Source organism: Lampris incognitus, chromosome 3, assembly GCF_029633865.1.
Source record: "Lampris incognitus isolate fLamInc1 chromosome 3, fLamInc1.hap2, whole genome shotgun sequence".
Classification (NCBI taxonomy): Eukaryota; Metazoa; Chordata; class Actinopteri; order Lampriformes; family Lampridae; genus Lampris; species Lampris incognitus.
In genome coordinates, this window is record NC_079213.1 from 1,849,597 (window position 1) to 1,877,364 (window position 27,768).

Genomic DNA, 27,768 nt, shown 5'->3' on the forward strand with positions numbered 1-27,768 from the left:
ATAATTAATTAATCTGTTCAGCTCTTTATTGTTCATCTTTATATTTGCATTTTTGATCTTGACCTCGTGTAGTAGCCCTGTACTGTAGGCTAACGTTAGTTGTTCTTACTAGCTTAGCTAGCTAGGTACTAGCTTAGCTAGCTCCTGTCCTGTCTTTAGCAAGTTTTGCAAAGAAGAATTATGATGGATGCAACCATGGTGGAGCGGATCCTACGGGAATCTTATCACGCTTTCTCCTATGAGGAAGAACTAGGAGTGAAGGCACAGGGAGACCAAAGCCCCCACCCAGCTGGTGCAGAGAGTGGCTCGGTAAGTCGGAGTTTTAAGTGTTGTAGGCATGACAAGGTGGGGTGGCTAACGGGCAGTGTGCTACCAAAGCGCTCGTATTGCTGGCCTTGCGTGACGTGTAAGTGTGCTGCTGCTGCTGCTGCTGCTGCTGCAGGAGACTGGTGCTCTTCAGAGTTCTCCAGAGATGGATGTGAGGATCTACGACATGTTGACAGATCTGTTGAGCTTCATGAAGAATCAGAGCAGCGTGTCAGTGCTGCCGTGCAGTCAAGTCTGTTGGGACATGTGAGGATCGATACTCTGACCGATGAAGGCGAACGTCTCCAGTCGACAAAGCATAAGCACAGGGTCCAGAAACAGCGCGACGTTGTGAGAAGGTTGATTGACTCGGTGTCATTATTGGGTGGTCAGGAGCAGCATTTAGGGGCCATGATGAGAGTGAAAAGTCCGATAATGAAGGAAACTACAGAGGGCGGGAGAAGAGTTTCCCGCTATGATGATGTTCTGGCTGCTCATCCGCAATCGGTGAGGGACGTTTTAAAAATATGATGGGGGGGGGGGATTGGGTGGTTGCTTCACCAATGATTTTGGTCTGCGGCCGCCACTGGACTGGTCTCATGATTCTATTGGGAACAAATAAGTGAACTAACAGACTGATGACCAGACGGATTCTCCATACTTCATTTTTATTCCAACAAGCAGGCAAATCATATTATCGCTCAGCTGACAAGAACATCAAAACCATCTGAAAACAGACCCACAGGACACCAGCACAGCGTTCCCTTCTTACTCCATGGACATGTTGAGGAACCTGATGGGAAGTCCAGCATAAAACCTGACAGACGTGATGACATGATGGGTTTGTGTGTTCTCCAGCTGAACGTGTGTCTTCTGACAGCAGGAAGCTGTTGTGTGCGTGTGTGTTACAGGAACCAGTGAGCTGCACAGGAAGCGCCTCCATGCAGATGTTGACAGACGACAGGAGAACAGATGAAGACTTAGACGACATTCAACTCAGCCTAATATTTCACACCGCACAGAAAGCAAGTGATGAAAATTATCTGCCGTTCATGTCTTCTCGTCTTTCTGACGGAAGACAAAACAGACTTGAGAAACACGACAACACTTCCAGAAAGTAACAAAAATAAATTCCAACACGTGTTTAAAAAAATACGACTGTTGATAATTAAAAAAAAGACATTTAAACTGTGACCTGGTTGAAGGTAGCAGCGTAGCGCTCTCCCTCCCTGTCTCTCTCTCCCTCCCTGTCTCTCTCTCCCTCCCTGTCTCTCTCTCCCTCCCTGTCTCTCTCTCTCTGTCTGTCTGTCTGTCTGTCTGATAAAGCAGAAATACTGATAGCACGAGTCGTAAAGGGAAGAACAGCTGTAGACCTGAATGCAGAGCATATTGGTCTGTTAGGGGCTAAAGGTCAGGGAGCAGAGGTCACAAGGTCTTCAGTAACCACAGCCCTTCATGGCAATGGACTGTCCTCCTGATAAGCTGTCATCACGTCTCACCTGGTGGATCATCAGCAGAGAGACCAGCAGACCCAGGAGCTACAGACAGGCAGACAGACAGATAGTGAGACAGGCAGACAGACACACAGACAGATAGTGAGACAGGCAGACAGTGAGACACAGACAGACACACAGGCAGGCAGCACACAGACAGAGAGACAGACAGACAGAGACAGACAGAGACAGACACACAGACACACACAGACCCAGACAAACACACACACACACACACACACAGATAGACAGACACACAAACAGACAGACAGGCAGACAGACACACAGACAGATAGTGAGACAGGCAGACAGACACACAGACAGATAGTGAGACAGGCAGACAGTGAGACACAGACAGACACACAGGCAGGCAGCACACAGACAGAGAGACAGACAGACAGAGACAGACAGAGACAGACACACAGACACACACAGACCCAGACAAACACACACACACACACACAGACACAGATAGACAGACAGACACACAAACAGACAGACAGGCAGACAGACACACAGACAGATAGTGAGACAGGCAGACAGACACACAGACAGATAGTGAGACAGGCAGACAGTGAGACACAGACAGACACACAGGCAGGCAGCACACAGACAGAGAGACAGACAGACAGAGACAGACAGAGACAAACACACAGACACACACAGACCCAGACAAACACACACACACACACACAGATAGACAGACACACAAACAGACAGACAGACATAGAGACACATAGACAGACAGACACACAGGCAGACGGACACACAGACGCATAGACAGACACACCAGCAACCAAACACAGACAGACTGACAGACACACACACAGACACACACAGACACACACACAGAGAGACACACACACACACACACACACACACACACACACACACACAGATAAACAGACACACACACACACACACACACACACACACACACAGATAAACAGACACACACAGACACACACACACAGATATAAAGAGACACACAGACAGAGTGAAGACACTAAATGGCAGATGATTGGTTTTAATTTGATGTGGTTTTAATAATTTACACCAATAGAAACTTCAACAGGGTTGTTGAGTTGTGAATCAGTCTCTGGTTCTTGTCCTGTACTCGCAGCAGGTTTTTACTTCACATTAAAGGAACCACCACACGCCTCCCATTAGAAAGAACTCATTACTGAAATCACTAATTAACTAATCAGTGATGGGCTGGTATAAAACCTGCATCTTCCACAGTACATGCTCGGACTAGATTCACTATAGTGTTGTTGTGACTAAATTCACTATAGCGTTGTTGTGACTAGTCAGTATAGTGTTTTTTGTGACTAAATTCACTAGTGGTAGTGGCTAGTCAGGATAGTGTTGTTGTGACTAGTCAGTATAGTGTTGTTGTGATTAGTATAGTGTGGTAGTGGCTAGTCAGTATAGTGTTGTTGTGACTAGTCAGTATAGTGTTGCTGTGACTAGTCAGTATGGTGTTGTGACTAGTCAGTACAATGTGACTAGTCAGTATAGTGTGGTAGTGGCTAGTCAGTGTAGTGTAGTTGTGACTAGTTAGTATAGTGTTGTGACCAGTCAGTATAGTGTTGTGACTAGTCAGTACAATGTGACTAGTCAGTATAGTGTTGTTGTGACTAGTCAGTACAATATGTTGGTGACTACAGTCAACTACAGTGTGTTTCAGGAGGTCCTCAGCTTTAGTTTTCCCTCTGCATGCAGTCTAACTCACCGCCGTGATGGCGAATCCAAAGAACATTCCCATCCCCACTTTAAAGGCAATGTCAAGGATTGAGAATAAGATATCTTTGCAGGACTAGAGAGAAGACAGAATACAAGGATTAATTAACAACTTCCTGAGTGATTCCGTCATTGATTTACTGATTGAATGATTCATTACCTGCTTATAGACTTTATCAGGACCTGCCATTCCCTGAAAGTGAAAAGAGGAAAACACCATTACCATGACAACTCTGCATCTTTAGCTGTGAGACATTTCATCTGAATAATTATGCTATAATAATCAATAGTAATGATGAAAAATATCATGAAAAGAAGACCAAGGTAGAAAAAAAGGGAATTTTCCTTTAACATGCCGACATAACACTACAGCACTGAAAAAGTAAAACCAAGAGACACACAGACAACAAAATTTCAGAAAGACAAACAGACAGAAAGGCAAACAGACAGACAGACAGACAGACAGACAGACAGACAGACAGACAGACAGACAGACAGACAGACAGACAGACAGACAGGAAGCATGGTGTGCTGTGAACCAACCTGAGGTTTGGCTACACATCCTGAATAACTGCTGCATTCACAGGAAGGACGGATTTCAGTCTCCCAGTCCTTCGCACCCTCAACTCCACAGCACTCCATCTATAAGCAGAGATGGACAAGTCTGGTATTACTTACATCAGACTAGATGAAAGTTCAGTCCTCTTCTGGACATGACAGCTTTGTAGCTACTGTAGTCAAAATATAACAAATTACTCCCAGAAAGTTGAATTAGTTCATCTGGACCTCTTCAGTCTCAATTGACTGCAGGTATCCCCCACCCTTATAAACAATACAGGGGCATAACGACCAAAACCAGTGATCGGTTTCATATGCAAATTACCGTGACCGTTAACTAGAGCTACAATGGTGGTGACAGAGTGACACACATTCGGACAGACAGAGTGATGATGAGTATGAAGCTGGAAATCAAAGGTGTATTGACGAATGCTGTCAGCGCATATGCCCCGCAAGTTGGGAGTGAGATGGAAGAGAAAGAAGAATTCTGGAGTGAGTTGGATGAAGTGGTGGAGAGGGTACCAAAGGAGGAGAGAGTGGTGATTGGAGTGGACTTCAATGGACATGTTGGTGAAGGGAACAGAGGTGATGAGGAGGTGATGGGTAGGTATGGTGTCAAGGAGAGGAATGTGGAAGGACAGATGGTGGTGGATTTTGTGAAAAGGATGGAAATGGCTGTGGTGAATACATATTTCAAGAAGAGGGAGGAACACAGGGTGACGTACAAGAGTGGAGGAAAGTGCACACAGGTGGACTATATCTTATGTAGGAGGTGCGATCTGAAAGGGATTGGAGACTGCAAGGTGGTGACAGGGGAGAACGTAGCTAGGCAGCATTGGATGGTGGTCTGTAGGATGACTTTGGAGACCAAGAAGAGGGAGATAGTGAAGGCAGCGCCGAAGATCAAGTGGTGGACGTTGAAGAAGGAAGAGTGTTGTGTGGAGTTCAGGCAGGAGGTAAGACAGGCACTGGGTGGTAGTGAAGAGTTGCCAGATGGCTGGACAACCACTGCAGAAATAGTGAGGGAGACAGCTAGGAAGGTACTTGGTGTGTCATCAGGACAGCGGAAGGAAGACAAGGAGACTTGGTGGAGGAACGAGGAAGTACAGCAAAGTATACAGAGGAAGAGGTTGGCAAAGAAGAAGTGGGATAGTCAGAGAGATGAAGAAAGTAGACAGGAGTACAAGGAGATGCAGCGTAAAGTGAAGAGAGAGGTGGCAAAGGCAAAGGAAAAGGTGTATGGTGAGGTGTATGACAGATTAGACACTAAGGAAGGAGAAAAGGACTTGTACCGATTGGCTAGACAGAGGGACCGAGCTGGGAAGGATGTGCAGCAAGTTAGGGCGATCAAGGATAGAGATGGAAATGTGCTGACAAGCGAGGAGAGTGTGCTGAGAAGGTGGAAGGAGTACTTTGAAGGGCTGATGAATGAAGAAAATGAGAGAGAGAGAAGGTTGGATGGTGTGGGGATAGTGAATCAGGAAGTGTGGTGGATTAGCAAGGAGGAAGTGAGGGCAGCTATGAAGAGGATGAAGAGTGGAAAGGCAGTTGGTCCTGATGACATACCTGTGGAGGCATGGAGGTGTTTAGGAGAGATGGCAGTGGAGTTTTTAACTAGATTGTTTAACACAATCTTGGAAAGTGAGAGGATGCCTGAGGAGTGGAGAAGAAGCATACTGGTACCGATCTTCAAGAATAAGGGTGATGTGCAGAACTGTAGCAACTACAGAGGTATAAAGTTGATCAGCCACAGCATGAAGATATGGGAAAGAGTAATAGAAGCTAGGTTAAGAGGAGGAGAGGTGATGATCAGCCACAGCATGAAGATATGGGAAAGAGTAATAGAAGCTAGGTTAAGAGGAGAGGTGATGATCAGCAGCAGCATGAAGGTATGGGAAAGAGTAATAGAAGCTAGGGTTAAGAGGAGGAGAGGTGATGATCAGCCGCAGCATGAAGATATGGGAAAGAGTAATAGAAGCTAGGTTAAGAGGAGGAGAGGTGATGATCAGCCACAGCATGAAGATATGGGAAAGAGTAATAGAAGCTAGGTTAAGAGGAGAGGTGATGATCAGCCACAGCATGAAGATATGGGAAAGAGTAATAGAAGCTAGGTTAAGAGGAGGAGAGGTGATGATCAGCAGCAGCAGTATGGTTTCATGCCAGGAAAGAGCACCACAGATGTGATGTTTGCTTTGAGAATGTTGATGGAGAAGTATAGAGAAGGCCAGAAGGAGTTACATTGTGTCTTTGTAGATTTAGAGAAAGCATATGACAGGGTGCTGAGAGAGGAGGTGTGGTATTGTATGAGGAAGTCAGGAGTTACAGAGAAGTATGTAGGGGTGGTGCAGGATATGTATGAGGGAGGTGTAGCAGTGGTGAGGTGTGTGGTTGGAATGACAGATGGGTTCAAGGTGGAGGTGGGATTACATCAAGGATCGGCTCTGAGCCCTTTCTTGTTTGCAGTGGTGATGGACAGGTTGACGGACGAGATCAGGCAGGAATATCCGTGGACGATGATGTTTGCTCACCTTTCCAAAGTTACTGAGTGTGCATTTTAACTTCTGGAGTGTTTCTGAATTGCTGGTTCATCTAGAATGGATTAAGTATCATCTTTCTTGCTTAACAAGTTGCTATTAGTCTTATTTCAGCTGCTTGAATATTAGTTATTTTCTCTATAGGTCTGCTGCTGGTTCCTAGTGGGAACTAGTGGGACCTTATTCTAGCTGTAGCTGTTCTTCACCTAGTGTGTCCTTAAATATTTCTTGTTGCGCAGCTGTTTCGACTTAGTTATGCTTTTAGCTTATTAATATACGTATTCCTTGGTAGCTTGCTGTTTGCAGTTTTAATAGTTCTGTGTGAGGTTTGATAGAGTTTTACATACATACATAATATAATAATAGTAATAATAATAATAATAATAATAATAGTAATATTAATAATAGTAATAATAATAGTAGTGATAATAATAACAACAAAGAGTTTTCAGTAAAGGGTTATTGGTAACAGTGGGATTCTGGGTAGTACTAAAGGATTGCATTAAACAGTAAAGGGGTATGAGTCACATTGAAGTATTATGGGTAACATTGATGCGTCACTGGTAACAGTGAAGCATTATGGGTAAGAGTGAAGGGGCGCTGTACCTTTTGTTGGAATTCATCAAGGAACTCTCTGAATCCCTCGTCAGCCATGAATGCATGAACCATCTCTGCAGAAGTGCTGTCAAATGCATTCTTCATCTGAAACCACAGCATGGAAATCATTACAACTAGTATGATAAAATGACAGCCAGCCAGCCAGCCAGCCAGACAGGTGGATGGATGGATGGATGGATAGACGGATAGATGGATACCTTATTTCTGTAGGAAGCGATTATGATTCCGAAGATCAACATGATTAGCAGTCCAGCCACCATTATACCTGCAAACTGCCAGACCATAAGAAACAATATCAGTCTCACTCACCCAAACAGTCACGCTGCAGTTACCTGTTCTGCCTGTCTACCGCTCATCTCACCAGCTTCATGCCACTCATACACCCCCCCCCCTCTCTTTCATCCTGAGACACAAAGTTAACTGCTGCCATGGAACATACAAAGCAAACACAAAAATCAACACATGGTTTCTACTTCAGCAGCAAATGAACAAGGACAACAGCTCTGATCAATACACGTATGGATCTGCGTATAGTCCACATACCACTTTAAGGACAATCTCTTTCTCTGAGCAGGCGGCGAAGATACCCAGACAGGAGACCAGGATGATGCCGATGGCAAACAGCCAGTACCAACCCAGACCCGGACTTCCTGTAATGGCAAGCTGAGCACCAGGAGACACAGCAAACAGCCCAGTGTTATTACAGCCAGACCACACTGCTCCTCTTCCTCCTACGAGGCTGTTCTCTCCTCCCTTTCTGCTCCTGGCCGTCTGACTCAGTTTGCTAACACAATAGAACAGTCAAAGAAAACAACACAAATCCTTCTTCCATGACTCATCTGGTGGACGGCCACACAGATGGGAAACACATGGTGGCGTGCAGTTCCACAATTCCCTTAAATCCTCCCACATGAGTTTTATATGAAGGCTTGCTTTATCTTGGCTTCCATGGCGTTGTCGTACAGAGAGAACTGTATTCAGATGACCTCCACTTCCTGCGGCTCCGACATCAGGAATAACAAGGCCGTGGTGACGAGGTCAAGGTTCAACGCTGAAACAACGCTATTGTAACGTACCAACAGCTCACTGGCCGACCGCTAGGGGGTCGGACCCCTTCAGTCGAGCGGTTAGCGTGGCGCAGTACAACCTGGGATCGAATCCCGCAGAGGGCGGAAATATGCTCCGTTACACCCGTGGGATCCGGAAGTGTCCGGAAGCGTGCAGAAGGTCTCCTCGGAGCGCGGGAATAACAAAGCGCGATGACACGCTTCCGGGAGAAGGTGACTACTGTACTGTACAAAAAGATTCACCGGCCGATCGCCAGGGGCTTGGCCTCTTCAGGCGAGCGGTCAGCGATGTCCCCTCGTGGTGGACTTGGGGCGCCGGATGGGATCGAATCCCACAGAGGGCGGAAATAACCTGCTGGGTTGTGCTGTTATGAACTGAGGCCAAACATGAGCTAATCATCAGACAGATATGACAGAGTTCTGCTTAAAAATATTCAACTTAATTTTCTCAAATAAAATTGTCTTTTTCTTTCTTACAGGGACAGGCGTAGTTATTTATTTAAATAGTTGTGACCTTGTCAGACTAACTCCTGTAGGTACTGTATGTAGGTACAGACTTGGTTTTGCAATTGAATATCTTTCATAACATTTTTAGATACACAGACATTCTCCATTCTAACACACAGAGAAGACGTGACATATTTCTACGAGCTTCCTTCAAGTTTGTTGGATTTAAGTGTGCCAGGGAAAACTGAAGTGAACAGCTTCTGCTCCTGGTTTCATTCACCAGGGTCCACATCCGCTTGGTGACAGAATTTAATTCGTTCCCTTTGGTCGAGTCACCATCTGATGCTTTTGTGGTTGAAAAAGAAACTTCCCGAATCTTTTTGTGATTTAGTCATTGTTTATGTTATGGTATATTAGATTAGGTAACATTAAGGCATGTTATGTTAAACTACGTTACGCTACGTTACGTTATACTGTTATGTTACATTATGTCGCGTTACATTATGTCATGTCATGTCATGTGTTATATTGTGTTATGTCATGTTGTAGAGGATGACGGAAAGGAGACGAGACCACTTCTCCTTTTGACCACAAGGCCGTGGGGTCGTTTATTTCTTCGACAAAACGTAAAGTGCACAGTTCACAATTGTAAACTCAGGCCTGGTCGAAATGCTAGCTCACAATCACCCAATTCTCAACCTCACGTCTACCCACAATCCCCTTCTGCTAACCCCTGAACCCAACCCCAGTCTTAAAGGGACAGTCTCTGGTCAACATGGTGAATGTCTCCCCTGCCTAAAGTCAGTCACTACACATGCCCCTCCAGAATTCACCATGACAACAAGAAAAAAATCGACGTGGTGGGGGACAAATGATGCGGCCAAAACGGCTCCTCTTGAAGGGTGCAGGGGCAGGGGGGCATCCACGCCGGGGGGGAATGGGCCAGTTGAACTGGCCTGTCCTAGTCCAGGTGAGCCGGCTTGAGGCGGTCCACCAAAACCTGCTCTGGCTTACAGCCCTCGTCCACCACAAAGTTCTATGCCCCCGCCACAAGCACACGGTAGGGGCTGTCGTAGGGGGGCCACAGGGGGGTACAGTGGGCGTCGTGCCGGATGATGTACCTGTACCTGGCCAACTGCAGGTCCCTAGGGACATAAGACTGAGGGAGGCTGTGCTGCGAAGTTGGGACTGGAGTGAAAACGCCGGCACCGTCTCGGAACATAGCCCGTTGGCGGGCGGCAGACCAGGGTGCCGCGCCATCCGAGAGAAATTCCCCCGGCACCCGAAATGGCTGGCCGTAAACCAGCTCGGCCGACGAGGATTGGAGGGCTTAGGGACAGACCGCGTGCCAAGCATGACCCATGGGAGCTGGTCAGCCCAGCTGCTGTCTATTAGGCTTGCCCAAAAAGCGGCCTTCATCGAACAATGAACCCGCTTACACAAACTGTTACCCTGCGGGTTGTACGCTGTGGTGCAGTGCAGCTTCACCACTAGGCTTTCAGCGACTGCAGTCAAGAGCTCAGATGTGAACCGTGGGCCCCGGTCTGAAGTGAGGTCAGATGGTGTGCCAAATCGGGCCACCCAGGACCCGATGAACACCCGGGCCACCTCGGCGATCGTGGTGGATGACAGCGGAATAGTCTCCAGCCACCTGGTGGTCCTATCCAACATGGTGAGGAGGTGGGTGAAAACACGGGAGGAGGGAAGGAGTCCCACTAGGTCCACATTGACATGGTCGAAATGCCTTCCGGGCACCAGGAGGGGAGCCTTGGTGTGGCGGTGAACCTTGGAACGCCGACACACCATGCAGGTGCCTGCCCAGTCCTTGACATCCTTCCTGAGGCCGTGCCACATGAACTTGGCCCCCACCAACTTCGTTGATGCCTTCACGCCTGGGTGTGAAAGGCCATGGATGGCGTCAAAAACCCGCCGCCGCCAGCCAGTGGGCACCATGGGCCAGGGCTGACCCGTGGCGATGTCACAGAGAAGCGTGGCCCTGGTGTCGTCAAACAAAACATCCTTCAACTGCAGCCCGGTGTCAGCGGTCCGGTAGGCCTGCACTTCCGTGTCAGTGGCCTGGTCTGCATCCATGGCAGCGTAGTCGAGTCCCAAGTGGATGGCCCCCCCGTCTGGCGCCCAGACCATGGCTCGGTGGCTTTGGCCATGGCGAACGTCAGCAGCTTGTGGTCTACAAAAACAGAGAAGCGGTGGACTTTCAGCATGAACCGGAAGTGGTGGATGGCGAGAAAACAGGCCAAGAAGCTCCCGGTCGAAGGTGCTGTACTTCCTCTCACTGCTGCGCCGCTGGCGGCTGAAAAAAGCGAGCGGCTGCCAGGCTCCGCCCACCCACTGCCCCTGCACTGCCCCCACGGCGTAATCTGAGGCATCCATCGTGAGTGCTACTGGGGCAGTTGATGATGGGTGCACCAACAAGGCGGCGTCAGCCTGCGCAGCCTTAGCGTCCTCAAATGCCTGGTTTCTCTCCTCCAGCCAGTCCACCGGGCCCTTGGGTCCTTACAGATGTCTAACTTTTCTCCGTTTCATATTAAGCTTTTTTCCCTTTCATAGGTAAGCACATTGTTTCTCGGCCATGTTTTGCCACCCGTTCTGCGCGCGCATCTTGTTTACAACGCAGCTTTTACGTTATGTGATAAGGGGTCTATCGGACAGGCTGATGGGACCCGCCTCCCCCAGCGTACATGGTTAGGATCAGAAGGAGACGGCGTCAACCAAGCGGGGTTTTTAACGTCCACCAAGCGTGTAGGAAATCCGCGCCCAGGAGGGGAATGGACACCTTCGCCATCACAAAGTCCCAGCCGAACGGCCAACCGCCGAAACCCAGCTCCACATACCTCTTGCCGTTGGTGGGGGTGCCGTTGGCAGCATCCATAGGGGGGCTGAATCAGCCGGCCATCGCGTCCACTGGTGTCGCAGGCAGGATGCTCCGCTGCGCGCCCGAATCAACTAGCAACCGCCGGCCGGAGAGGGTGTCCTGAATAAACAGCAGCCTGCCTCCCTGGCCAACGCTCAGGGCTGCTACTGAGCGCCGGCCCTGGCTTTTCCCGCCCCGCTGAAAGTGCAGGGTGCACGGCACTGCTTGGCTTTGGTTCCAAACCCAGCATGGTAGAAGCACAGTCCCCCTGAGTCCTGCTGCCAATGAAAAACTGCTGCCGCGGCGACGCCCGCAGCCTCAACCGGCGGTGGTGGAAGAGCGTGGGCAGGCTGCAGAGCGGCCGCACCCTTTTGTCGGCTGGCGAGAAAAAGCCCGTCAGCCTCCGCAGCCAGCTCCCGAAAGTTGCTGGTGGTGCACAACTTGGAGCCGGCCAAGGCAGCACGGACGTGCGAGGGGAGCTGACGGAGGAACAGCCGGCCGAAAAGGAAGGCGGGGTCGCACGAACCCAGCATACTCAGCACCTTGTCCATTAGCTCCGATGGCTTGCCGTCTCCCAGGCCTTGCAGCGAAAACCACCAGTCCACCCGCTCCACCTCTGCTGGCTCAGAAGCCTGCAGCAAGGGTCTTTTAATCCTGCCGTACTTATGCACGGGCGGCGGGGCTTGCAGCAGGCCCAGTATCCGTGACGCCGTGGATGTTCCGAGTAGTAGTACTGGGTCTCATCCACGGTGATGTGCCTAATAGCGAACTGGGCTTCGATGTGAGCGAACCATGCTGCCACAGCCGGTTCCCAGAAGTCGGGCAGTTGGAGAGTGATGGTGTTAGTCACTGCCGCTGCACTGGTAGCTTCGGTCTCCATGGCTCACGTCGGGGTCACCAATGGGGAGGACGACGGAAAGGAGACGAGACCACTTCTCCTTTTGAGCACACAGCCGTGGGGTCGTTGATTTCCTCCACAAAACTTAAAGTGCACAATTATAAACTTGGGCCTGGTCGAAATGCTAGCTCACAATCACCCAATTCTCAACCTCACGTCTACCCACAATCCCTTTCTGCTAACCCCTGAACCCACTATCTTAAAAGGACAGTCTCTGGTCAACAAGGTGAATGTCTCCCCTGCCTAAAGTAGGTCACTACAGTGTTATGTTGTATTGCGTTATGTCATGATATTGATATACTTTATTGATCCCCGTGGGGAAATTCTTCCTCTGCATGTAACTCATGCTAGCTGTGTAGCTAGCTAGCTGTGTAGCTAGCTAGCCGTGCAGCGCCCGGGGACCAACCCTGCCATGCCTCAGGCAGGGGCACAGACAGGAGTACTGACCCTAACATGCATGTCTTTCTGATGGTGGAGGAAACCCACCACAGACACGGGGAGAACATGCAAACTCCACACAGAGGACGACCCCCAAGGTTGGACAACCCCGGGATTCGAACCCAGGACCTTCTTGCTGTGAGGCGACCGGGCTAACCACTGGGCCACTGGGCCGCCATTTTATGTTATGTTGTGACGTGCCGTGTTGTGCTATGTCATGTTGTGTTGTTTCATGTTATGTTGTGTTGTTTCATGTTGTGTTGTGTTGTGTCATGGTGTGTTGTGTTGTGTCATGGTGTGTTATGTTGTGCTGTTTCATGTTGTGTTGTGTTGTGTCATGGTGTGTTATGTTGTGTTGTGTTGTTTCACGTTGTGTTATGTTGAGCTTTCATTTAGGTCTTTGAGTTCTATGGTTTTAGTTTACCCTCCTTGCTTTTTGCCCCTTGTCTCCCTCCACACAGTGTTGGAGAAACACCAAAACCCAGTAACGAGGAGTGGAAATTGCCGGAGGTCCCTGAAGCCTCATCTGCTCTCCATTAAGCGCAGTGCAGCGGACCACCTTCTACAGACACACAACCTCTCTGCTTCCTACTGACACGTCTGGCAGACGTTTTGCAGCAGCTGAAACGGGGAGGAGGTTGTGTTTCTGCTGTTTTGGCCTCTCATCTAAGGAGCCCTCTCCCCGCTGACCTCAGATGCTGAGACACGCCGCCTGCCGGAGACCTCCTGGCTCTTCTCCTCACCGTTCCCAGCGCCTCCTGGACGCTCTCGAAGCTGCGGGGCTGTTTTTCTGCTGGCTGCACTGGTTTAGTGAAGCGGTCCAAAAGAAAGCCCGGTTTATGACCGCCCTCGGCCCAAACGTGTGGGTCTGTATGTCAGTGACACGTGTGAGGGGTCGAGTCTGTTGAATTGGTTTTATTTGCGGATGACACAACCTGTTCTGTTGCGGGGAGAATTTACAGCAGCTTTTGCAGTTGGTCACAGCTGAAATGAAAAAGTCAAAAATGTGGTTTGACAGAAACTAATGATGATTAAATCTGAACAAAACCAAGTTGATGTGGTTTGGAAATCGTAAAATAGACACACAAGTAGAAGTCATGATCAACAATATGAACATTGAGAGAGTGTATGAAAATACATTTCTGGGTGTGATACTTGGCCACTAAATCTGCTGGAAACCTCATATAAGATTTGTGGGAACAACATGGCCAGGAGCACTGGAGTTGTGGGAGAGGCAAGGCACATTCTGGATCACCCAGCACGGTACACTCGGTACTGATCACTGGTACTGCCATGTCTCAACGACGGTGTGGAGGTATGGGGGACACCTACAAACGCAACCCACAACCGTTATGTGTACTACAGAAGAAGAGCAATAAGGACAGTAAACAATGTAGGATATAGGGAACACACTATATCAGACTGTTTTTAAACTCACGGGCTATGAAGCTCGTGGCCCTGCTAGGATTCAAGACTGCACAAAAGTTGTACAAAGCAAAATATAACCTACTTCCTGGCAACATACAACAACTGTTCTCAGATGGGGGTGGGAGTGGGGGGGGGGGCAGGATAATTTCAGAGGGAAATTGAATTTTAAGAAACACTGTTCGTACCACTCGCAAAAGTATGTGTATTTCAAATTTTTGGGGTAAGTTTGTGGGATGGTTTGGACAAAGAACTCAAGAAAAGTACAAGTTTAAATCAGTTCAAGAAGAGGTACAAAACATTGTTTCAAAGAGGTATAAGGATGAGGAGGAGGTGTTGCTTCTCTCATGACCGTGACACCCATGGTGGATGCTGTTATTGTTGTTTCTGGAAATCATTGTTCTTGTTTTTTTGTTGTTTTATTGTTTTTATTTTTTATTGAGTCATTGTGAGATAGTTATTGAGAATGACATACTCGGATGTGTGAAAAACTAAATTAATTATTGAGGTTTATTAGTTGAGCATTAGAGAGGGGGCAGGACATTATAAGTAATAACTTCCTCCTGCTCCTTTCCACACATGTCATATTTGTTGGATTCTCTGTTGAGGATTCTTGTTGAATTCCTCTGGTTTTATTTTGACCATTTGTTGTTGGGTTTTTATGCTTGCTCATTTTCTCTTTTATTTTGCATTTTCGAAATAAAGACATTTGATTTGAATCTGAATAAAGTCTTTCTAAGCTTAAAATTCATAAAAGCGTCTTTCTTTTTTGTTTAATATTTTTTATTAGAAATTATGGTCTGGGGGCCTGTCCAGGGTGTCTCCCCACCTGCTGCCCAATGACTGCTGGGACAGGCTCCAGCACCCCCGCGACCCTGGGAGCAGGATAAGCAGTTTGGATAATGGATGGATGGATGGTGCATGAGAAGACAAAACAATGTCAGTTTAACAAGGAGAGTCACAGTTAAAATATAGCTACATAATAATAATAATAATAATAATAATAATAACAATAAAAAATGATAAAATAATAATAAAAAGGAATAATAATAGTGCTGACGGGGGCATGGGAGTTTGACCAGCCAGTCTACATGTGTTTTGTGGACTTGGAGAAGGCTTATGACCGTGTACCCCGGGGCACTCTGTGGGGGGTACTGCAGGAATATGGGGTACCGGGGCAGTTGCTACAAGCCATCCAGTCCTTGTATAACCAAAGTGAGAGCTGTGTCCGCATTCTCAGCACAAAGTCAAACACGTTTTCGGTGGGTTTTGGACTCGGCCAAGGTTGTCCCTTGTCTCCGATTCTGTTTGTGATATTCATGGACAGGATCTCAAGGTGCAGCCAAGGTGAGGAGTGTTTTTCGTTTTCAGAATTTCATCTCTGCTCTTCGCAGATGATGTGGTTTTGTTGACTTCATCAGAACACGACCTCCAGCAAGCACTGGGGCGGTTTGCAGCTGAGTGTGAAATGTCCGGGATGAGAGTCAGCACCTCCAAGTCTGAGGCCATGGTTCTCTACCGGAAAATGGTGGATTGCTCCCTCCGGGTTGGGGATGAGTTGTTGCCTCAAGTGAAGGAGTTCAAGTATCTCGGGGTCTTGTTCACGAGTGAGGGTAGGATGGAGCAGGAGATTGACAGCAGCATCAGCAGTAATGCAGACGTTGTACCGGACCGTTGTGGTGAAGAGGGAGCTGAGCCAGGAGGCAAAGCTCTCAATTTACCAGTCAGTCTTCGTTCCAACCCTCAGCTATGGTCATGAGCTTTGGGCAGTGACCGAAAGGGTGAGATCACAGATACAAGTGGCTGAAAAGAGTTTCCTCTGTAGGGTGTCTGGGCTCAGCCTTAGAGACAGGGTGAGGAGCTCGGACATCCGGAGGGAGCTCGGCGTAGAGCCGCTGCTCCTTCGCGTCAGAAGGAGCCAGTTGAGGTGGTTCGGGCATCTGATCAGGATGCCTCCTGGGCGCCTCCCTTTGGAGGTTTACCGGGCACGGCCAACTGGGAGGAGACCCCGGGGTAGACCCAGAACTCGCTGGAGGGACTACATGTCCAATCTGGCCTGGGAACACCTTGGGATTCCCCAGCGACCGGGACGGCTTGGAAGAGTGGGGTCATTGGCCGGATACAATTGGGGACAAAAATGCTTTTTTTTCCACCAGTGAAAAACAGGTGATGTGTTTTAACATTCTTTATGTTTTACTGAAGATCTCAGTGAAATATCACTCTTAAGCAACAGAAACTCATGTCTTTAGGTTTGGCTTTCATACTTCATTTTTCACTAGTGGACACATGGAAGCACTTCTGACGTTTGACCTCTGACCTTTCCTGGAGGAAAGATGGATGACAGAGAAAGAAGAAGAACAAACCATCTTTAAGGATTTGTGGTCTTACCTCATGACTGTACCCGCTGGCCTTCACAGCTCCAATGATCAGCAGGACCCCAACAATCTGACCAATCACAGCACAGAAACACGATTACAAATACCTTCAACAAATTCAGTTGGCAATTTGCAGGGTTTTCCTGACACACCCATTTTCTGTTTCTCAATGAGACCCAAGTCTTATTCAAGGGCGTTCACACAAGCGATCACAACAGGGAACCCAAGCTCCTTACATCACAAATCTCTCTACTCAAAATCCTTCCTGCTATTCTTTTCTACTCTGACAAGCTAATTTAATTGTTGTAAATTGCTCCATTTCAACAAATAAAACCAGCATTTTTCTTTCTAGTTTTAAGTTGGTTTTGTATTCCAAAAATAAATTTTTCATTGAAAAAGTCCCCCCATTATCCTAAAGCTCAATTAAAAAATGAAAATGCTACAAGTAGCAAGTAGATGATCGTTCACCACTCCGGTCAGAGCACTCCACTGAAACTGCTCTGACCGGAGTGGTGAATAATCTTTTACTAGCTATGGACTCTGATTCCACTTCTGTGCTTCTACTACTGGACCTCAGAGCAGCCTTTGACACCATTGATCACTTTATACTATTAGACAGATTAAATTGTAATTTTTGTGTCTCTGGCTTAGCTATCTCTTGGCTTAAATCCTACTTATCTGGAAGAACATGCTATGATAATATTACATCAACATTCTGTGATGTTAAATATGGCATACCTCAGGACTTGGTTCTTGAACCTCTACTTTTCTCTCTTTTGCCAAATTATATGCAGTCATGGAATAAATTTACATTGCTATGCAGATGATACTCAGCTGTATGTGCCTAGGCCTGCTTGGCTGCTGTGAAAAATTGGATGTCACTTAACTTTCCGCTTTTAAATTCGGATAAAACTGAGATGCTGGTCATTGGCCCTGCTAGACACAGACACCAACTTGATCAAGTAACGATAACGATCGACAACTCTGTGGTTTCACAAAGTGTGGCAGCCAAAAATCTTGGTGTTACATTTGATCCCAGCCTTTCCTTTGATAAGCACATTAAAGAAACCACCAACTGCCTTTTTTCAATTACGTAACAAAGCTAAAATTCGTTTTTTCTGTCCATGGCTGATGCAGAGACTCTAATACATGCACTTATTTCATCCAGACTTGATTACTGTAATGTTCTGTTCTCAGGTCTGCCACATTCTAGTACTAAAGTCTTCAGATGGTTCAGAATGCTGCTGCTAGAATCCTAACTAAATCTAGGACATTTGACCATATTACACCAATTCTTGCCTCCCTTCATTGGCTTCCTATCCATGTTAGATCAGAATACAAGGTGCTTCTGCTGACTTATAAAATCCTAAATGGGCTTGCTCCATCCTACCTGTCTGATCTCCTTAAACCTTACATGCCATCTCGAGCACTTCGTTCTCAAAACACAGGGCTCCTGTGTGTACCCCAAGTTAAAAAGAAGTCAGCTGGTGGCAGCAGGGCCTTTTCCTATCGGGCCCTGTTCTTGTGGACTAACCTGCCTGCTGCCATCAGACCATCAGAGTCTGTTGAGTCTTTAAATCCAAACTTAAAACTCATCTTTTCCTTAACCGACAATTAGTTGTCTTTAAGTTGAGTGCTTCACAACCTGTAGTCTACTGTACCTGTGCTGTCTTTTCTCTCACATGTCTTTTGTCTCTCTCTGAATGATGTGTTCACCTTTCTGTTCTCTTTGTGTGTGAATGGTGTGGTGTGAGTGTCCCCTGTGTGCATGTGTGGTCTGTAGTCCTGTTAGGTCTACATGGTGATGGTGGTCACGTAGCTCAGGTCCTGGACTGTTCTGGTGGTGTCTGGACCCTGCGTGGCATCCTCCTCATCCTATTCTTCATATATTTTATAATTCCATTATAATTGTGTTATCTTCTTTCAATGTTGTATTGTGTAAATTGTGTTAACACAACATCATGTCACGTTGTCCGTCTTGGGAGAGAGCTCCTCCTCTGCTGCTCTCCCTGAGGTTTCTCCCTAGTTTTTCTCCCTGTTAAAGGGGTTTTAGGGAGTTGTTCCTTACCTGATGTGAGGCTCTAAGGACAGGATGTTGTGTTGCTGTTAGGCCCCCTGAGGCACATGTGTATTTATGATATTGGGCTGTACAGATAAAAAGGCCTGTGGATGATAAAGGCCCTGATCTGGTGGTGAATGTCTTGGTCTCATTATATCATCTGCCAGCAACACGTGTGTGTTCGTTTCTGGACTGTTTGAATGCTTCATAATTACACCAGAAGATGAAGATCTGCTCCTCACCTTTTGTTCACACACACACACACACACACACACACACACACACACACACACACACACACACACACACACACACACACACACACACACACACACACTTTCAAAAACCACAGTTTCCTAAGCACTGCCATCTAATCTGGCAGCCATTCAAACATGCACCCCCCCACACACACACACCCACACAGCAGACCCACACTGCAGACCCACACACACACACAGCAGACCCACACTGCAGACCCACACACACACAGCAGACCCACACACACACACAGCAGACCCACACTGCAGACCCACACACACACACAGCAGACCCACACTGCAGACCCACACACACACACAGCAGACCCACACACACACACAGCAGACCCACACTGCAGACCCACACACACACAGCAGACCCACACACACACACACACACAGCAGACCCACACACACACAGCAGACCCACACACACACACTGCAGACCCACACACACAGCAGACCCACACACACACACAGCAGACCCACACACACACACAGCAGACCCACACACACACACACACTTTCAAAAACCACAGTTTCCTAAGCACTGCCATCTAATCTGGCAGCCATTCAAACACGCACCCCCCCCCACACACACACACACAGCAGACCAACACACACAGCAGACCCACACACACAGCAGACCCACACTGCAGACCCACACACACACACAGTAGACCCACACACACACAGCAGACCCACACACACAGCAGACCCACACTGCAGACCCACACACACACACACACACACACACAGTAGACCCACACACACACAGCAGACCAACACACACGGCAGACCCACACTGCAGACCCACACACACACACACACACACACACACATAGCAGACCCCCCCACACACACAGCAGACCCACACACACACAGCAGACCCACACACACACACAGCAGACCCACACACACAGCAGACCCACACACACACACAGCAGACCCACACACACACAGCAGACCCACACACACACACTGCAGACCCATACACACACAGCAGACCCACACAGCAGACCCACACTGCAGACCCACACAGCAGACCCACACACACACACACAGCAGACCCACACTGCAGACCCACACACACACAGCAGACCCACACAGCAGACCCACCCAGTTCAGCGCTAAACGGGAGGTGGCGTCCAGTCCAGCAGAGAAAAGCAGAACAGAGAATTTTGCCTTTTTCACGGGAAGTTTCGTGTAATTTTCGACTTGCTGGTTTCTTTTGTTGTGGGTCTGCTGTGTGTGTGTGGGTCTGCAGTGTGTGTGTGGGGTCTGCAGTGTGTGTGTGTGGGTCTGGTAATCTCCGTTAAACTCAGTTAAACCACTTCCCTCTCCTGACGTCTGTCCTGATGTCTGTCCATCAGTCCCACTTCAACAAGTTCTCCTCCTCCTCAGATTCTCCCAGGATGAGAAGAAAGTGTACAGAACCAGTTGTCTCCACCCCTCACCGTGATTAGTGTGTGCATGCACAGACACACACGGGAATCAAACCCACCAGTAAAAACAAACAAACAAACAAACTCATGATAAATGTTGTTATGACAACCCCAACTAAGTCTCACCCCAAACACGACGTTGAAGAAGATGGAAAGACACTTGAGGCATCCGTTGATTCTGCTCATCTTCAGTCTGGTTCCGGTTCTTCTCCTCCGCAAAGCAAACTGACGAGTCTGGTCACGGGCTGAGGCTCCGAGCCGTGCAGACCTGCGGAGAGCAGACGACACACCCAGAGTGGGCGGAGCCTAAACCACCCCTCCCCTCGCCCCCTCCCTCGCCCCCAACGACACAGCGCTCCCAGAAGCACTTCGATTACCGTAAACACCACGGTATATGCCCACATGTATTACCGTATATGACAACCCCCAACTGCAACTGCCGTGTGGAGGACCCCCGCCCCTCGAGAGGAAACGCCAGGCGGAGGAGGTCGCTGCCGGGCCACGATGGCGAGCAGGGACAACGGCCGAGTAGAGACACACGTGGCTCCAACAGAGGGGACGTTTAAAAGAGGTGTCATGCTTTACAAACCGCCCTTTAAGGGACGTCACACATTTAAGCCCTTTTAGATTTGGTCATCGGCGGGCGGGAACATGAATTATTCAACCAGCTGGGAAAACTCATCTCTGAACGAACAGAACATCTTCAGCCAGCAGTAAGATGTGTGTAACCTGTGTCTCACTGACAATATGTCGTCCTCTGCAGACCACACATGTCCCCACTGAATAACAGCAGTGGCCTGGCCAGCAGTAAGATGTGTGTAACCTGTGTCTCACTGACAATATGTCGTCCTCTGCAGACCACACATGTCCCCACTGAATAACAGCAGTGACCTGGCCAGCAGTAAGATGTGTGTAACCTGTGTCTCACTGAACAATATGTCGTCCTCTGCAGACCACACATGTCCACACTGAATAACAGCAGTGGCCTGGCCAGCAGTAAGATGTGTGTAACCTGTGTCTCACTGAACAATATGTCGTCCTCTGCAGACCACACATGTCCACACTGAATAACAGCAGTGACCTGGCCAGCAGTAAGATGTGTGTAACCTGTGTCTCACTGACAATATGTCGTCCTCTGCAGACCACACATGTCCACACTGAATAACAGCAGTGGCCTGGCCAGCAGTAAGATGTGTGTAACCTGTGTCTCACTGACAATATGTCGTCCTCTGCAGACCAGACATGTCCACACTGAATAACAGCAGTGGCCTGGCCAGCAGTAAGATGTGTGTAACCTGTGTCTCACTGACAATATGTCGTCCTCTGCAGACCACACATGTCCACACTGAATAACAGCAGTGACCTGGCCAGCAGTAAGATGTGTGTAACCTGTGTCTCACTGACAATATGTCGTCCTCTGCAGACCACACATGTCCCCACTGAATAACAGCAGTGACCTGGCCAGCAGTAAGATGTGTGTAACCTGTGTCTCACTGACAATATGTCGTCCTCTGCAGACCACACATGTCCCCACTGAATAACAGCAGTGACCTGGCCAGCAGTAAGATGTGTGTAACCTGTGTCTCACTGACAATATGTCGTCCTCTGCAGACCACACATGTCCCCACTGAATAACAGCAGTGACCTGGCCAGCAGTGAGATGTGTGTAACCTGTGTCTCACTGAACAATATGTCGTCCTCTGCAGACCAGACATGTCCCCACTGAATAACAGCAGTGACCTGGCCAACAGTAAGATGTGTGTAACCTGTGTCTCACTGACAATATGTCGTCCTCTGCAGACCACACATGTCCCCACTGAATAACAGCAGTGACCTGGCCAGCAGTAAGATGTGTGTAACCTGTGTCTCACTGAACAATATGTCGTCCTCTGCAGACCACACATGTCCCCACTGAATAACAGCAGTGACCTGGCCAGCAGTAAGATGTGTGTAACCTGTGTCTCACTGACAATATGTCGTCCTCTGCAGACCAGACATGTCCCCACTGAATAACAGCAGTGGCCTGGCCAGCAGTAAGATGTGTGTAACCTGTGTCTCACTGACAATATGTCGTCCTCTGCAGACCACACATGTCCCCACTGAATAACAGCAGTGACCTGGCCAGCAGTAAGATGTGTGTAACCTGTGTCTCACTGAACAATATGTCGTCCTCTGCAGACCACACATGTCCACACTGAATAACAGCAGTGGCCTGGCCAGCAGTAAGATGTGTGTAACCTGTGTCTCACTGAACAATATGTCGTCCTCTGCAGACCACACATGTCCCCACTGAATAACAGCAGTGACCTGGCCAGCAGTAAGATGTGTGTAACCTGTGTCTCACTGACAATATGTCGTCCTCTGCAGACCACACATGTCCCCACTGAATAACAGCAGTGGCCTGGCCAGCAGTAAAATGTGTGTAACCTGTGTCTCACTGAACAATATGTCGTCCTCTGCAGACCACACATGTCCCCACTGAATAACAGCAGTGACCTGGCCAGCAGTAAGATGTGTGTAACCTGTGTCTCACTGAACAATATGTCGTCCTCTGCAGACCAGACATGTCCCCACTGAATAACAGCAGTGGCCTGGCCAGCAGTAAGATGTGTGTAACCTGTGTCTCACTGAACAATATGTCGTCCTCTGCAGACCACACATGTCCCCACTGAATAACAGCAGTGACCTGGCCAGCAGTAAGATGTGTGTAACCTGTGTCTCACTGACAATATGTCGTCCTCTGCAGACCACACATGTCCCCACTGAATAACAGCAGTGACCTGGCCAGCAGTAAGATGTGTGTAACCTGTGTCTCACTGACAATATGTCGTCCTCTGCAGACCACACATGTCCACACTGAATAACAGCAGTGGCCTGGCCAGCAGTAAGATGTGTGTAACCTGTGTCTCACTGACAATATGTCGTCCTCTGCAGACCACACATGTCCACACTGAATAACAGCAGTGACCTGGCCAGCAGTAAGATGTGTGTAACCTGTGTCTCACTGACAATATGTCGTCCTCTGCAGACCACACATGTCCCCACTGAATAACAGCAGTGACCTGGCCAGCAGTAAGATGTGTGTAACCTGTGTCTCACTGACAATATGTCGTCCTCTGCAGACCACACATGTCCACACTGAATAACAGCAGTGACCTGGCCAGCAGTAAGATGTGTGTAACCTGTGTCTCACTGAACAATATGTCGTCCTCTGCAGACCAGACATGTCCCCACTGAATAACAGCAGTGACCTGGCCAGCAGTAAGATGTGTGTAACCTGTGTCTCACTGACAATATGTCGTCCTCTGCAGACCACACATGTCCCCACTGAATAACAGCAGTGACCTGGCCAGCAGTAAGATGTGTGTAACCTGTGTCTCACTGAACAATATGTCGTCCTCTGCAGACCACACATGTCCACACTGAATAACAGCAGTGACCTGGCCAGCAGTAAGATGTGTGTAACCTGTGTCTCACTGACAATATGTCGTCCTCTGCAGACCACACATGTCCCCACTGAATAACAGCAGTGACCTGGCCAGCAGTAAGATGTGTGTAACCTGTGTCTCACTGACAATATGTCGTCCTCTGCAGACCACACATGTCCCCACTGAATAACAGCAGTGACCTGGCCAGCAGTAAGATGTGTGTAACCTGTGTCTCACTGAACAATATGTCGTCCTCTGCAGACCACACGTCCCCACTGAATAACAGCAGTGACCTGGCCAGCAGTAAGATGTGTGTAACCTGTGTCTCACTGAACAATATGTCGTCCTCTGCAGACCACACATGTCCCCACTGAATAACAGCAGTGACCTGGCCAGCAGTAAGATGTGTGTAACCTGTGTCTAACTGAACAATATGTCGTCCTCTGCAGACCACACATGTCCCCACTGAATAACAGCAGTGGCCTGGCCAGCAGTAAAATGTGTGTAACCTGTGTCTCACTGACAATATGTCGTCCTCTGCAGACCAGACATGTCCCCACTGAATAACAGCAGTGACCTGGCCAGCAGTAAGATGTGTGTAACCTGTGTCTCACTGACAATATGTCGTCCTCTGCAGACCACACATGTCCCCACTGAATAACAGCAGTGACCTGGCCAGCAGTAAGATGTGTGTAACCTGTGTCTCACTGACAATATGTCGTCCTCTGCAGACCACACATGTCCCCACTGAATAACAGCAGTGACCTGGCCAGCAGTAAGATGTGTGTAACCTGTGTCTCACTGAACAATATGTCGTCCTCTGCAGACCAGACATGTCCCCACTGAATAACAGCAGTGACCTGGCCAGCAGTAAGATGTGTGTAACCTGTGTCTCACTGAACAATATGTCGTCCTCTGCAGACCACACATGTCCCCACTGAATAACAGCAGTGACCTGGCCAGCAGTAAGATGTGTGTAACCTGTGTCTCACTGACAATATGTCGTCCTCTGCAGACCAGACATGTCCACACTGAATAACAGCAGTGACCTGGCCAACAGTAAGATGTGTGTAACCTGTGTCTCACTGACAATATGTCGTCCTCTGCAGACCACACATGTCCCCACTGAATAACAGCAGTGACCTGGCCAGCAGTAAGATGTGTGTAACCTGTGTCTCACTGAACAATATGTCGTCCTCTGCAGACCACACATGTCCCCACTGAATAACAGCAGTGACCTGGCCAGCAGTAAGATGTGTGTAACCTGTGTCTCACTGACAATATGTCGTCCTCTGCAGACCACACATGTCCCCACTGAATAACAGCAGTGACCTGGCCAGCAGTAAGATGTGTGTAACCTGTGTCTCACTGACAATATGTCGTCCTCTGCAGACCACACATGTCCCCACTGAATAACAGCAGTGACCTGGCCAGCAGTAAGATGTGTGTAACCTGTGTCTCACTGAACAATATGTCGTCCTCTGCAGACCACACATGTCCCCACTGAATAACAGCAGTGGCCTGGCCAGCAGTAAGATGTGTGTAACCTGTGTCTCACTGACAATATGTCGTCCTCTGCAGACCACACATGTCCCCACTGAATAACAGCAGTGACCTGGCCAGCAGTAAGATGTGTGTAACCTGTGTCTCACTGAACAATATGTCGTCCTCTGCAGACCAGACATGTCCCCACTGAATAACAGCAGTGACCTGGCCAGCAGTAAGATGTGTGTAACCTGTGTCTCACTGACAATATGTCGTCCTCTGCAGACCACACATGTCCCCACTGAATAACAGCAGTGGCCTGGCCAGCAGTAAAATGTGTGTAACCTGTGTCTCACTGACAATATGTCGTCCTCTGCAGACCACACATGTCCCCACTGAATAACAGCAGTGACCTGGCCAGCAGTAAGATGTGTGTAACCTGTGTCTCACTGACAATATGTCGTCCTCTGCAGACCACACATGTCCCCACTGAATAACAGCAGTGACCTGGCCAGCAGTAAGATGTGTGTAACCTGTGTCTCACTGACAATATGTCGTCCTCTGCAGACCAGACATGTCCCCACTGAATAACAGCAGTGACCTGGCCAGCAGTAAGATGTGTGTAACCTGTGTCTCACTGAACAATATGTCGTCCTCTGCAGACCAGACATGTCCCCACTGAATAACAGCAGTGACCTGGCCAGCAGTAAAATGTGTGTAACCTGTGTCTAACTGACAATATGTCGTCCTCTGCAGACCACACATGTCCCCACTGAATAACAGCAGTGACCTGGCCAGCAGTAAGATGTGTGTAACCTGTGTCTCACTGACAATATGTCGTCCTCTGCAGACCACACATGTCCCCACTGAATAACAGCAGTGACCTGGCCAGCAGTATGATGTGTGTAACCTGTGTCTCACTGACAATATGTCGTCCTCTGCAGACCACACATGTCCACACTGAATAACAGCAGTGGCCTGGCCAGCAGTAAGATGTGTGTAACCTGTGTCTCACTGAACAATATGTCGTCCTCTGCAGACCACACATGTCCCCACTGAATAACAGCAGTGGCCTGGCCAGCAGTAAGATGTGTGTAACCTGTGTCTCACTGAACAATATGTCGTCCTCTGCAGACCACACATGTCCCCACTGAATAACAGCAGTGGCCTGGCCAGCAGTAAGATGTGTGTAACCTGTGTCTCACTGACAATATGTCGTCCTCTGCAGACCACACATGTCCCCACTGAATAACAGCAGTGGCCTGGCCAGCAGTAAGATGTGTGTAACCTGTGTCTCACTGAACAATATGTCGTCCTCTGCAGACCACACATGTCCACACTGAATAACAGCAGTGGCCTGGCCAGCAGTAAGATGTGTGTAACCTGTGTCTCACTGACAATATGTCGTCCTCTGCAGACCACACATGTCCCCACTGAATAACAGCAGTGACCTGGCCAGCAGTAAGATGTGTGTAACCCCTGAAGCATGCCGGGTTGGACCTACTACTCGGAGACAGTCTCCACGGTATCACACTCGACCAACAACACTTCGGTGCTTGGGGCACTTGGTCAAGGAAAAGCTAAGAAGCGATTTAAATCATAATGCTGGCTTGCTAAGTTGTAAGTCCCCTCTAGCCCCTCAGACAAGCTACCCGTTAGCGTTAGCATTAGCTAGCAAACAGGAGAACTAAGTTAAACGTGGAGACACTACAAGGCCTGCGAAACTGGGGTTCGGCGTGATTTATTGAAGCCATTCATTAATAGTTTATTCTGCTGCCACCAGTCATGTTAATGCTAATGTCAAAAGGCATGGTTGGCAGTGACTTGAGTAGCCTATAGTAGCCTATAGTAGCCTATAGTAGCCTATAGTAGCCTATAGTAGCCATAGACATATGTCTGAAAGACTTAAAACTCGAAATGTCTTTATTCACAGCTTCAGTATTTTCATGTTGCTTCTTCTCCCGGAGCAGACCACAGACCCTTTTTCACATATCCATAGACCATTAAAAAGGTTTTCAGGTTTTCAGCTCAGTAGATTGAAGCTGCATTTGGTATGCTGAAATTATTGTATTTTTATTATTTTTTTGCTTTTTTGCTCCAGATCCGAAGACTGCACAGAAGCGGTTCTCTGTTGAAGCAGTATTGAGCTGTTTACGTCCTCATGTTAACAAGTTAACCAGCTTAATCAAAGACTTGATACTGAAGTTCTGCGGTTGCTCTCAACAATTTGAATAAAATTGCACAAAACCTCATGTCCATGTTTTAGTTTTCAGTTGAACAAAACGGAATTATGAGAAATTGAGAACTACATACATGCAGG

General features: G+C 48.3%; 1 protein-coding gene across 1 annotated transcript; it reads right to left on the bottom strand.

Annotated features, from left to right (window-relative positions):
* Nucleotides 1–1,710: 1,710 nt before the first annotated feature.
* Nucleotides 1,711–20,812, bottom strand: LOC130110138 (tetraspanin-8-like). Its single transcript, XM_056277131.1, has 9 exons — nt 20,662–20,812; nt 16,788–16,844; nt 7,796–7,915; nt 7,450–7,524; nt 7,241–7,336; nt 4,086–4,184; nt 3,703–3,735; nt 3,535–3,618; nt 1,711–1,844 (listed from the first exon to the last, which is right to left on the bottom strand). Exons 1-9 carry the CDS (start codon nt 20,719–20,721, stop codon nt 1,743–1,745), a joined length of 726 nt encoding a protein of 241 aa, XP_056133106.1. The 5' UTR covers nt 20,722–20,812; the 3' UTR covers nt 1,711–1,742.
* Nucleotides 20,813–27,768: the final 6,956 nt, after the last annotated feature.

Excerpts from the sequence above, each read along its gene's own strand:
- LOC130110138 (XM_056277131.1), bottom strand. The coding sequence starts at position 20,721 with ATGAGCAGAATCAACGGATGCCTCAAGTGTCTTTCCATCTTCTTCAAC. Across the intron at positions 16,845-20,661 it reads TCTTCAACGTCGTGTTTGGG|ATTGTTGGGGTCCTGCTGAT; the intron begins GTGAGACTTAGT and ends GTGATTGGTCAG. Across the intron at positions 3,619-3,702 it reads CTGATAAAGTCTATAAGCAG|TCCTGCAAAGATATCTTATT; the intron begins GTAATGAATCAT and ends TCTTCTCTCTAG.